The following is a 13,369-nucleotide window of genomic DNA, read 5'->3' on the forward strand; positions in this document are numbered from 1 at the left end:
AACAGGGCTCAGTTCTCTTGCAAAGGCCTCCTGACTGTTAAGTGAAATACATGATTTCTTCATGGCTCTTGAAGGGAATGTCTTATACAACCTGGAATGGTAAGTGCCTTTTGTATGAAAACATCATGCTAGTGAAGCATGTTTAGCTAATGATACATTTTGACAGCCAGATCTTGTTCATCATTCTTAAAGCCTGACTTATGATTTTCCCTTTACCCTTGCACTTATCTTCACTGAATGTTATTTGTTGGTTTCAGACTTTCTCCTCTGGTATCCAGATTCTTGTTGATGATTCTCATCCTGTCTCTCTGAGTGCTTGTAACCTCTCCCAGTGTGGTGCTTTTGGAAAGCTGTGTAAGCTCACACTCCATACACTGTTTAAGTTGTTAGGAGCAGTCTTGAGCAGACCCAGGCTAAGCAGAGCCCTGCAGGACCCCCATTCAAAAGCCCTTCTATTCCTGCAGGGAACCACTAATAGATCTCCTTGGAGCAAGTTTTGCAGTTATCAGGGTCCTTATCTTGTAGTGATTTAATTTAGAGCTTATTACCTAAGGTGCCCATGATGGTGTGGCATGAGGCAATGCCAAAACTCATATTGTGAGAATATGCTAGTATTTTTGGGAGTGCCTGTCTCCTTTGGAGATACAGTACAAGACTTGCAACAGCAGGAATGGAGGGAGAGGCAGAGGAGGTAGGTCTGTGCCTAAATAAATTTAGTCTCTGTGAGCTCTGAGGAGACCTATACTTTGGTGCTCTTGGGTTGCTGTAATATGAGCTAACCCTGACAAGCCATACAGCATTTATAGATGTATTTTATAATGTTTTCTGGTCTTGTATTGGGAAATCTGGTCCCTGGAGTGTGTTATGTGATGGCTGGCTTTCAGGGGCATGACTTCCCAGTAACACCTCTCTGTCAGGCCAGGCCAGTTTACACAGGGAAAACCATTAAAGTATTTTTACACTTGACAACACACATCTGTTCTCTTGCTTCAGTGACCTTTGGGAACACATTTGTCATGTCCTTCTAGACTTCTTGTCTTTGCTATAAACCAGGATGGGGCAGGGATAAAACAGCATCTGCTAGATAAACTTCCTTAGAGACTACAGGTTCAAGAAAGGAGAAAATACATGAGCGGAGAAAACTCTGGGTGCAATAAGGTGTACCCTTAAGAAAGGGTGTAGGTAACATCCTCCAGGAAGTTTTCTGCTCTGTAGACATGTCCACCTTGGCAGGACTTACTGGATGTTGCCTTTTCCAGCAGTCTGGATCTGCTGGGTGGATGGAGAACCCTGCCTAGCCCAAAGGGTGCAGACTGGGACAGGCACATGGCTGGGCACTGGAAGCAGAATTTCCCACAGTAGCTATAAAGCTCTCAAGAAAATCATCTTTCCTTTGGGCAAAGAAATCTCCATACCCCTCCAGGGGGCTGGAGAAGGGGTGGTGAAGCACACTTATTCCACAGCCTTGGGGGTGTCCCGGCAGAGCAGGGATGTGCAAAGGCCTTCAGTTTGGGCTCAAGACTGTCAACATCAGTAATGTGGCTGAAGTTGAGCAGCTGAGGCCAAGAAAAATGCTTCAGTGTTGCCCTCCAAGCCATCACTGATCATCCTGGAAACCTTTGATGGTGCACCAAAGTGATTGCCCTGGTACCTCTGTGCACTACCAGAGGACTTTTCACCCCAAGCGATGTTGCTTCCATTCCTGATCTTGCAAGGAAAAAAGCAGGGAGAGGAGGCAAAACCAACCCAGCCCCTCCTCTCTGCCTTCGCGTGCCCTGCGGCTCCTGTGCTCCGGCCGTGGCCGAGGAGGGCAGCGCAGCCTTTCCCGGGACGAGGGCGCCGGTTTCCCGGCGGGCGGGAAAGGCATCCAGAGCCCCAGCCCCCAAATCCCTTCCGAGACACGGAACTCGGGCGTCTCTTCCCTCGGCAGCGGAGCCTGGCCAGCAGGAGTCCCTGTTGCTTGTCTCAGGGAATCACGCACGACTTAAATCTCACCCATCGGACAATTTGTGTTTCACGCTGTTTCTGCCGCCAAAGGTAATCGCACACTAATACGGTAAATCACAGTGTTGCGGCATCACGGATGCCAAATGCAGCGTGCAAATGCTACTGAGGGCGATCTGTGTAGAGACACTGAAAATGGAAAATAAACTTCCAGGTTTCTGGATTAAATCTCCCTTAAGTCACAGGCTCATGTTTGGACCTTATACCCCAAAATAGTGAAGTAATAGAAATCTTTCCAAACAATCTCACTTCCCTCCTGACAGTGTCTAGCTCCTCTTTGCACTGTAGCAATTCAGTTGTGGCACTGGAAGACTAATTTCTGAAGTTTAGGGATAGTAACAGCCTGACAAAATTGGTGCTGAACACACAGGGTGCTGCTTTTTCCTATGTGAGCTCTGCTGCAAAAGACTTTGGTGAAAATGGGAAGAAAGATCTGCTATTAATCACCTGCAAGGGCATGAACTGTGAGTCATTATTAACTTAAATAACTTCTCTTAAGAAATTATAGCTTTGCATTTTTAAATATTACTAAACAGGTAGAAATAATGCCCATCCATTTCTTAACTCCCTCAATATTTTTTCCAGCATTTGCTGGTAAGTAGATGTCTAAGCAGGGTACTGGTGATAAGAAAATTATTTACATTTGTATTACTTCATTAAAAATAATTGAAGGGGTTGCCTACTTTGAATCTAAAAGTAGTCATTAGTGCTTCAGTGCGTATTTGCAGAGCAAAGAAACTGGCAGGACCCTACATTGTCATTAGGAATGTGAAAATTATGAGCCAGGGAAAAAACCTGAAAGCAATAGAAAGAACAAAGCCTCTTCATATATACACTTTGAGACAATTCATCCGACAACTGAGTAATAAACTAATGCTCTGGACTGTGTTTAAAATGCCTGTAGCTGGAAATATAAAGTAGGAAAGATTAAAGTGCTTCACTTGCTCCATCCATTTACCAGTAACATATATTTTAACTTATATGGAATGATAACAAGTTTTTGTGGTAGGAGAATGAAATCATAATAACAACAAGATGTTATTGCATGCAATGTTTAAGGCATGTCAATACATGCAGTAGGTTACACAGCTAATACTCACCGTAAAGTATGGTTAACATCGACACAGGCATGACAAGGAAACCCAGCAGCATATCAGCTATTGCAAGTGACATTAAAAAATAGTTAGTGGCATTCTGTAGTTTTTTCTCCAGTGAAACAGCCATGATGACAAGAATATTTCCAGCAATGGTTAAAACAATTACTATCACTGTCAACAGAGCCGGCCAGTTTTTCTGTGAAGGGCAGCACGATGGGCTCATGTTACTTTCACATGAAAGATTGGTTAGGTTGTCAGAGTTCACAGTCAAGTTGCAGAGATGTGATATATTAATTTCTCCAGCTCCATAAACATTTCTGTAGAATCTTCTCTCATGATTTATTTGTATGAAGGAGTTTGCAGTTGGGTTCACAGAGCTCTCTTCAACACAAAGAATATCCATTGTTAAGTCCAAAACCACAGAGATAAATAGTGAAAAACAGGAAATTATCACCCTTTGTCACCATTGGGCATTGTATTCCTCAGGTCGCCATGCCAGAAGTTGAGGGAGCACAATCTTTTGTCGACTATATTTTTACCTCTAGTGTGATGTAGAAAAACATACCAGAATTACTCCGAAAGCTGAAATGTTTTGTTTTCAGTTCCATAGGATGTCCAGTGTTGGCATATATTGAAAACCCAGCTGAAAAGTAAAACCAGGCTGTAGGATAGAGAATGTGGACTTGAGGCTTCAGAGAGCAAAATGTTGGAGAAATAAGAGATAAAACTTTTGCAACCACTAGGACTCCCCTCTGAAGCTACATCTTATTGCTCTTGGTAACTGTAATCACATAATTTTTAACACAGCAGTGTTAAAATAGCTTGCCGTACTAAACAGCAGAGCTCTCGCTTCCCTATTAAGAAAGTTGATTAATGATTCCATCCAGCATCTTTCTCTTGAAATAATTAGATATGCTCTTATTTATAGTGCATCTTCCATAATATGGCTGATACTCTCTGTCTTCTGTTGTATTTCAGTATCATTTTCAGCCTCATATCAGAGATTACACATTCTGCTCCATGCTGATTTTTGTAGCTAATTGTACCTTTTGGCCCAGCATGGCTTCGGAATGGAAATCAAACAACTAGATATTATAAAAGAATACATTTAAAGGAAGACTTACATTGCACTTCAGAGCCCACTTTCAAACTGCAATTAGATGCACTTTGCACCCTGGTTTACCGTATTCTTCACTGTGTTTAGCCAGTTTCGTGTCCTTTTTCTTCAGTCACCTCCACAGTGGTGGTATTTGAAATAGTTTTTTTGACTTCTAAACTGCACACTTGAGTGAAGCCAGTTCCTGTGCTGCGAGGCTTGCTCTTTTCTTCTGAGAGATAGGCTGCTTGCCGGCTCTTTCCTTGTGCATTTCCCCGCCCCAGGGCAAGCTATATTTAAAGTAGTAATAATATCAGACCCCTTCTTGAAGTGACACAGAAGAAAGACACGCGCACACACTCACGAAAAAGCAGCCTCCACGGAGGAATTACTGATTTCAACAGGAATGGAATTTCTTGCTTGCTGCCTTGTTCGGATTGTCAGACCTCCCACTATCTGGATGTCATAAACTGCAAGGTAGCGACAGCAGAGGAGGGCAGGGGAAGGCAGACCAGAGAGGGTCTTTTCAGTAAACCAGCAGCTTTTTCCGCGTGTATTTCAGAGGTTCTCTGCTTGGGGGCTTTTTCAGTGCACGCTTTCAGTTTGCAGCGGATGGCTCACAAACAGCTGCGTGCAATTACAGGGATTTACAGGATGCAGGCTTGAGAGAGACAAAACCTAAGGCTTGCGATTGTAGATACTAGTGAAATATATGTGAGAAGTTTTTTCCATATAGAGGGGAAATTCCACCAGCCTTAAAAGGCAGGCATAATATTCAGTCCCCTTCAGTTTTAACTCCAGGTCTGTGCTGACGTGTGAATCAAATTGGCGATAGATATTTATAAAAAATTTAAGTCCCTCTGATGTCATGCTCATTTGTCAGGAGCTAAATGTAACAGCTAATCCCAGGAGCCTGTCCCAAGCGGGTGTCCCAGATGAAGCAGTTCAGTAAAGCAAAGCATGTATACAGCAAAGGGGAAACAAAACAGCCTGACACTGCTTCTGCCTTGTACCTCTGCTACCAGGACATGCATGAAGAAATAGCCAACTCTTCAATTTGCCACCTTACACAAAACCTGCTCCCAGATTTTCTGAGACGTACGGTTGTCAAAATTTCATCTGAGTGGGTCTGCTGCTCCTCTGTGCATCCTGAAATATATTGCAGATTTCCCTCATGCTGAGGGCAATGGATTTGTACAAGCAGGCTCAGGCAGTTTGCAGTGAGAGCTCAGAGAGGTGCCAGTGTCACTGGGCACCCATGGGTCCTGGCAGGCCCTTGGGAGCTGCAGGCTGCTCCCGTAGCTCAGCTCTGTGTGCAGCACTGTTAACTCTGCCGCAGATCCCAGGGAGCTTCAAACACATGGAGCTCCGCTGACATGTGCTAATCTCTTCATGGACCAAAACCTTACCAAAGTGAGTCTCAGAGGACACACTGGAGCCCATTCAGATCAGTGTGGCACAGTTACAGGAAGCCTTTCACAGCAAAGTTCCTTTGGACCCAGTTTTACCCACAGATAAACCCAGCAAGACAAGGAAGACAAGGCAGTAGCTCCCCCTCACGCCCATGTGGGACTTGGAAATATGTTATCCCAATACTCAATTTTCCCAGTCCCGTGGGTGAGGTCAGAAGACTATCAGACAACACAAACTGGTAAAAAATGGTGATAATGCTGAATTTAGCAAGAAATGTTTCAGCCCTGGCAGTCTCATCCAGGAGCCAGAAGAGGTGCTTTCCTCTCTCCTTTCATACAATAAGCAAATGGGTTACTGTGTTGACCAAGTGAATTCGGCATCCATGCTCCAGAGGGCTTGGCAACCATTCCCATGAGCATGAGAGTGCATATCTGATGCAGAGGTGGGCTTCACTTCTGCTGAATGCATCTACTGTCCAAAACAAGAGTCAAGACCCCTTGGCTAGGGCTACAGACAACCTTTGTGGGGAGCCCAGATGTCCTGTTGTTTTCTTAGAAGGCTGGATCTGGGCCCTGACAGCTATAATGCAGCAGTCATGGGTGTGTCATGGATGTCACTCCCCAGAAAGAAGTACCAATATGTTTATTGATATAACCCAGTGATTTTGCAAAGCTTAATCGTAAATGTGACTAGCTGCACTTGATTATTTGTGGCATAGAGGACAGGGTCAGACAAAACAGGCAGGGAGAGAGACTCTCCTGTTGAGTCATGATGTTTAGGAAAAACATCCTTGTGTTCTAAGCTCCTTCTCAGAAGAGAGTTTCTGTGTGCCTAATTCCAAAGTTAGTCCCAGGCTTGGTCAGCAGTTTATGTCCCAATGATTATATGTGCACAATCAATCCTTTGTGTCACTTAGCTAAGATTTTAAAGCTTAGCATGTCGCTAATCACTTACTGAGAATCTCCTGAGTCAAGGAATTTGTCAACTTTGAGGAGTAGCCTTGAGAGATACTGTTCAAAGTAAGGACCCTGGCAAACAGTCCACTGCCCTGCAGGGGAGATCAATGAGCCTTGGCTGTCCCCTATTTATGAAGTAAGATAATTGACTTATAGTCATATTTGCATACCAACTACAGAAGTTAATTTCTTCCGAACTTGGCCTGAGTTGGACCTTGACAAACACTATGATTGGGTGTGTACAATGACTCATTCAAGACTGCAAATCTACTCTAGACATCAAGAGCAAAAAGCTGAACATTTCCTTGCCTAAGACTTTTGCAACTGCAGTCATAAGCTCTCTGTATAAGGACTGCACCACTGTGTCTACTTTAGTGTAGCTGTAGACACACAAAGTGTCTATCACATGGTCTGAGAGCCTTCTGAAAACTAAGCTGTCCTCCCAGAAAACAATTTGACCATATGTGAAACTGAGGCATAGGTATATTAAAAGTTTTTTAAGGTTCGCACATGAAGCATGGATAAATCAGAAACCTCTTTTGTGTAGCTTTATCTATCAGAAACAAATCAGTGATCTTATGTCTTCTAGCAAAATATGTTGGATGTGCAACTGGTCATGAGTTTATTGTATTATTTATCTCAGCTTTTTTTTTAACTGCAAAAGTCATCTCACCTCCTTCCAAGAACCTGAAAATTGTTTTCCTTCCATGTAGTATCATTGCAGGTATCAAGCAAAAAAAGTGTCTAATATTCCTTTGCAGAACTCAACAACAGGAAGGTACCAGGGTTCTCATCCCTTTGCAAAACCAAGCATGAGCTCTACCTTAAGAGTGCAGTGTGGAACAAATCCTAGGTGATTAGTTATGTCTAAGCCAGCCTTGACCACTGCTTTTCCTAAAGGTGGAAAGCTCTGGAAAAATGTAGGTCCCATGATGTTCCATTTTAAACAAACAAGCTTGCAAGCTGATAGCAGCAGAGCCTCACACGCTGTGACCTGCAATCCCAGGCAGAGCATCTGTGCTAACAGCAGACAGCTGTGGTCTGTCCCAGCCTATGTAAATTAAGTGAAATCTTAGCTTAAAATGGCAATAATGTGGTCTGTGGTAGACAGAAAGCAGTCTCTAGAAACACAGCTGGCATGGGAACAGACTACATATTGCTTTTTAATTTCTGGAAGGCACCAACATATCAAATTCATGACAGCCCCTCCCCTGCTGCCCAGCTCTGCTTGGAATTTTTTTGTAGGACATTATTCTGTTCTCTTGGGCAGGGTTTTTATGCTTGGCATAGTGCACATAAACACTTCCTAGAAATGCTGCTTTTCAACAATTTTCATCTGAAATGGAGAAGTAAAAAATTACTGGTTTACATAATTCAAATTTGGTGCTCTCAGGATTGTTTCAGGTGTAAAAATCCTGGGTTTCTGAGTTTTCCATTGCTCTCTGGTGTTCTGAATAGATTTTGTAATCAGTAAATGTAGTAGTAACTGCAGAGGTTAATCAATCACTCTGATATCTAAAAGAGAGGCAAGTGGAATGTGAATAATTTGTGTTGTGGTTGAGTTTGGTGTCTCTGTTTGCATTCATCAGGGGCTGTTGGACATGAACCAGAGGCTAGCTATTACAAACCAGAACTAATAACTAAAAACCCCTACTCTCTTTTTGATGCAGTTGAGCTCATTCTGGACCTCTTAGCCTTTGAGACTCATGCCATTGCAGTGAGATGAGAGCAACTTGACATGAGCCCTCTGAAAACCACTCTGGAGCAGCATCCCTCAGCCTTGCTGTTCACAGGTGATGATCCCGAGCAAGCTGGGTGTTGCAGCACCAGAGCCCTGTGTGCTGATGACTGTAAACCTGAGGTAACTGGTGTGGTGTTGTAGGGGTCTTTTCTGTGAAAGTGGCTGTCTGTATTGACTTGCTCTGGATTGCCTTTGAATCACAACTGAATATTAGAGGTCGAGGCTGAAGGGAAAGCTGGAATAACTCAGTTTAACTATACTTTCTAAATAGTAAGAATATATAATATATCACTGAAGTTCTCTAACTTTTCATGTCTATCCCACACACTAATGCTAGTTTCAATCACTGCTCAATCCCAGGTGAAGCTGAATTAATATCTTGATTTTAAAAGCCTGATTGTCTCAGTCATCTGTGAGTTTTGGAAAGATGTGCCATACTCCTGAGGATTTGTAGGGTGTCATCCTTTCTAACCACATGTTATTATTTTAGGATCTACAAGTCCCTCTGCATACTTACAGTCCTAAGGGGAAGCTAAATGTGAGAGAGAACCCAGAGCACCATAAAATACACCTTTTATCTGTCTAAATCTGTGCACCGAGGTCAGATTGGTAACATTGTACCTTCAATCCCTTTAGCTGGTGTCATTCCAGTGGAGCTTAATGGAATTACTGTGGCATAAAACTGATGTAATAATTAGTTGGCTGGAAATTTGAGTCAGAATTATTTATTTTTCTCATGTGTGATTTTAACTGTTCAAACATTTCTTTCCCCATATCAAAACTTTTTAATGGGAGGAAAAGTTATGAAGGACTTCAGTTGGAAGTATCCAAACATTTTGCTTCAGTCTTGTTGTTCTAAATATGATGTTTTAATATTGTTGAATTAATAATATTTTTTTATGAGCCAGATAACTGACTGAGATGCAAATTGTCTTATTCCCAGATTCTCCTGGGCAATTTATATCCACCATGACAGCACACCCAGAGGCGGTTTCAAGCTGAACTGAGTTGAAATAAAATATTCTTGTTCAGCTAAAAAATAAACTGAAACATTTGGTTTGGGTCAAGCTCATGTAGAGAAGAAAATATTTTGTTTTGATTTTCCCAAAGGAAACCTGAATGCTTCGGGCAAAATTGATTTTTTCCTTGAATAGAAAGTTGATTTTGTGGAAACTTGATTTCCCACTAGAGGCTGAACTGTTGGGGAGTGTCCCTAAGCTTTTGTGCTAAAGCAATAAATGGCCTCTTCATACTTTAAGGAGGAACCCTGCAGCCTTATGTAAAGAAACCTCTCTAAAAATCTATGCTTAGTTTTAGTGAAACCTGAAGGGAAAATTCTTCTCCATGTCTTGCTCTCAGCTGTAAATATTAACTATTTATATACCTGACAAGACCTTTTATATCACTAGAGGCACCTGCAGATATATGATTCACTGAAACTTGTTTGGCTTTGAATATTTTCATTTCAGCTCTTCCAGGAATAAGCTGATAGATTGACTTGCTCTGAGACAATATTATGTGGTCACCTGAGTTACAATTTGGGCAGCTTTTCTGTAGGTAAAATTTTATTGCATCCAGACCCACATTACAGCAAATACCATGATACAAAGCTCCATATTTCATGCATTAATAACTGAATCTCTTCCACTGTTTTTTTCCTCAGTTTAAATTTCCAAGCAATTTTCCACTTGATTTGCTTCATCTTACTTCTTAAAGATGCACTTGCTGCCCACTATTAACACTGGTCATCATCCAAAGCCTGTCTCACCTCAGCTGTTACTCAGTGAAATAACATCTTTTTAATGGGGTGACCAAAACCATACACCGTATTGCAAACGTGGCTTTGTGGAAACTTTCTGCCAAGACAGCATTATCCCTGTCTTGTAGCTTAAAAGCTAGTTTAGCCTTTTTTCAGGTGATAGACCCTGCAGAAGATAGAGGGGGCACTTCTTCTTTTCCTCTCTTCAAAAAACTTCCATCACTTTTATGATCAATACAAAGAAAGCGAAGACAAAAGAAATTGCAATTTCTTTTTGAGTTCCAGACAATGATTTGTCCATATTTCTCTGGGCTGTTTTTTTACTCTTATTTCTCTAGTACCATGTAAGAAGAAATGCAAGAGTAAAAATGAATCCATAAGGACCTTCCTACATTAACACTTGGACATTGATGGATGGAGAAGCATTTCAGGGAAAAAAAATCAATTTTGTATCCAAGGATGTGGGTCATCTCTTCTGCATTTGCAGCATTGGGTGGTGGCAGGGATTAACTCAATAGATCTGTACGTCCCAGAGGCTCAAGGGTTCACTAGTGTATGGCAGAGCTGTGAAATAGGTGGGCACCACAAGAATGATGATTAAAATACTTCTACTTTTACATTTCTTGCTCTCTAAATATGGCAGAACCAAACAGCTGCAGCCCTAAAGTTTTACATACGTATATATATATATATATATATAGAGCTGCTATTTGTTACAGCTCTCTGTTACATTTGGCAGGTGACTGCTCTTATTTTTTTCTTCTGTTATTCCTGAGATAGCATATTTCTAAGTTACTAAGTCACACTATATAATTTATAACCATCAAAGTGGAAAACATTATCCATTGCATGAATTATCATCAGTATTAATGTCTGTTATTGAATATATACTATCTTTCTAGAAATATACAGTTTTTCCTCATTGGCAAACCTAAGAATCTTGCTATCAGCTTTTATTTAATTATATTTAACTGGTTAGAACAGCTTTAATGGGTGTATGCAGGAGTTCTGTAAAGGACAATCCCCAATATAGCTAATTTTTTGTAAAATAAGCAAAGTTGTTTATGCAAGCATAGTCCAGCATTAAATAAAAGTTGTTTGGTCAATGTAGACTGGCAAGGAGGTGCAAACAAGTAACAGAGACACACCAGCTGATGGAGCCCTTAGATATCAGTCATGGTATTGTCTTGTGTTGGTTGGCATTACAGACTGGGATCCAATTTGCCTGCTTAAGATGGGTGTCCACCTAAATTGCAGGTGCAAAAAGTTCCCTCCATGGAAAGGCAATTGCTTCCACTGTGGCAGTGAATTTAGGGCCAGTCTTTCAGTGGGCTGCTCAGCTGGATCCACCCTCTGCTCATTTCATGTAAGGTGGCAATTCACTTGTCAAGCTGTTGATGGTATCTTCATAGTAATGTCTCACTCTCAAAACAGTATAAGCCAAGACAGATCTACAAAATACAGTGAAAGGATTACGTTATCTCCAGGTATGTAAATAGTCTTTTACATCTAGACACTGTGCTGTCTGAACTAGTTGACTCAAATGAATGTGCTCATATTTTAAGTATTTTAAGTACCGTGTTTCTCACAGAATGATTTTACTATATAATTTAAGGTCGTCTGGAGGAAATGTAGCCTCCTTTTGGCTTAGTGATGGAACTAATTCCCACCTTCTTTTTTAGACACAATATGTGAGCAAGTACTCTCTTAAGAGCCTGCAAAATTCTGCTGTGAAGGTCCTAGAGAGATCACAAAACTCAACAACTTGATCTGTAAAAGGAGCTGTTATCATTTATCTAGTTTATTAGATATTGCTTTATCTGTGTTCTGGTTCCTAAATATCACTAGAGTCCAAATGTTTTTCTTTAGAACAATTAAGGTAATCAAAAGTATTTACTTAAAACACTGAATCACTTAAATAAACAAGTGGAATACTACTAAAATATAAAATAGTTTTCTAGCGAGGTTTGATATCTCTGTAAACATTTTGGATTTCATTTTCTTCTGACTCATCTTTGAGTCCACTGAGGATCCAGATTTCAAGTTTACTATCACTTTCTGCCAGGGAGGCAAGTACTGTAAATTGGACTATAAGTGAAGAACTGATAGCTTTATGTAATTTAATTTATACCATTGTAACATATGTCAGAATACCACTCTATTGTGAAGTGCAATAAAAGTCTGACTTATGTTAAGGGTCTTTTAGGACAATCCACACGCACTGGGCATCTCCAGATCCTACACACCCATGTCGTGAAAACATGGGCTATGGCTGAGTGTTAGAGCCATACAGGGCAGACACAAGATCCCCTGAGGGCACCTCTGATATGAATGTTAAATTAGCTTTATTGAAATATGTCTTTTAAATGAACCGAGCCTGATGTCTTTCTTGTACTGGAATATGCCTTCTTAATGACGCTTCCTTGAGAGCTGCTGATGAGAGGCAGGAATGAGGGAATAGTCATTACTGTATGAAAGTGCTGAATGCTGAAAGTTATCCCCTTTCTTCCAGCAACAAGTTTTTATAGTGTCTATTAATACATTACAGAGCACTGCAGCCTTCTGTAGTACATGCTGAGCTAATGCACACCAATAAATCCTAGTTAGCTGCTGCTCTGCCCTGGTCGTCTGTGAGAAAGTCCTGAGAGATGTGCTGGCATGACCCAGAGCAAGGAAGATATGTGTGTCTAGGCCTAGGACTAATGTGGATCAGAGTACTTCCCAAAGCATACACATTCCTCATTAGGATTGCTGCTGGCCCATGGTGAAGCCCTGGCAGCTATGCCTGGGGAGGTACCACTGGTGAAAGACTTCATTCAAGGTTGGCAGTGCTGTGGCTGCAAGGCCATCCTTGGGCTGCCCACAGGAAGGGTGGGAGGCATCCTGGAATGCCTGGACAGCAATTTCTGGGAGATGTGAGCAGTGACTAACTGGGACCTGTACCACAGCTCTCACATGGTGAGAGCCATGGGCAGAAAGGAAGGCACTTCAAAATGCTGATGTGAAAGTAGACATTCAGTTTGATAAGGAGAAGAGATACCAGGAGCAGGGACTGCTGCAGAGTGACAGGACCTGCAGAACAGGAAGTGAGGGGTGTATAGTAAGATAGAGAAGGATTTGGTGTTTGGTGGATGAAGGAAAGAAAGGGATGGGAAGGAAGATCTATCATGATCTGATGTGCAGATTCATGTCAGATATCAGGCATGCGGAGTCAGATGAATCTTTGACAAAAACTCCCTTGTAAGGCAAGGAATGACTCTTTCCCACATCCATGGTTTGAACTTCATTAATTCAAATGCAAAA

At 41.6% G+C, this 13,369-nt stretch overlaps 1 protein-coding gene and 1 long non-coding RNA gene across 5 annotated transcripts in view; one reads left to right on the plus strand and one right to left on the minus strand.

Annotated features, from left to right (window-relative positions):
* Window positions 1-4,655, minus strand: part of HTR2A (5-hydroxytryptamine receptor 2A) — a 28,588-nt gene extending 23,933 nt beyond the window's left edge. The window contains exons 1-2 of one of the 3 annotated variants that reach the window (XM_085059881.1): window positions 4,226-4,655; window positions 3,105-3,744 (exon numbers count right to left, since the gene is read on the minus strand). In XM_085059881.1, coding sequence (XP_084916007.1) covers window positions 3,105-3,504 — 400 coding nt within the window. In that variant the 5' untranslated portion in view covers window positions 3,505-3,744; window positions 4,226-4,655. Of the gene's footprint in view, window positions 1-3,104 lie in introns of all 3 variants that reach the window. The other 2 variants (XM_085059880.1, XM_085059877.1) reach the window with 2 other exon arrangements.
* The window catches only part of LOC146444727 (uncharacterized), a 74,593-nt gene that overhangs the window by 31,846 nt on the left and 29,378 nt on the right, over window positions 1-13,369 (plus strand). Inside the window, exons 4-5 of one of the 2 annotated variants that reach the window (XR_014851976.1) lie at window positions 7,280-7,419; window positions 8,237-8,427. This is a non-coding gene — a long non-coding RNA (uncharacterized LOC146444727). The remainder of the gene's footprint in view (window positions 1-7,279; window positions 7,420-8,236; window positions 8,428-13,369) is intronic. The other variant, XR_014851982.1, reaches the window with a different exon arrangement.

Source organism: Lichenostomus cassidix, chromosome 1, assembly GCF_008360975.1.
Source record: "Lichenostomus cassidix isolate B80296 chromosome 1, HeHo_3.0, whole genome shotgun sequence".
NCBI lineage: Eukaryota > Metazoa > Chordata > Aves > Passeriformes > Meliphagidae > Lichenostomus > Lichenostomus cassidix.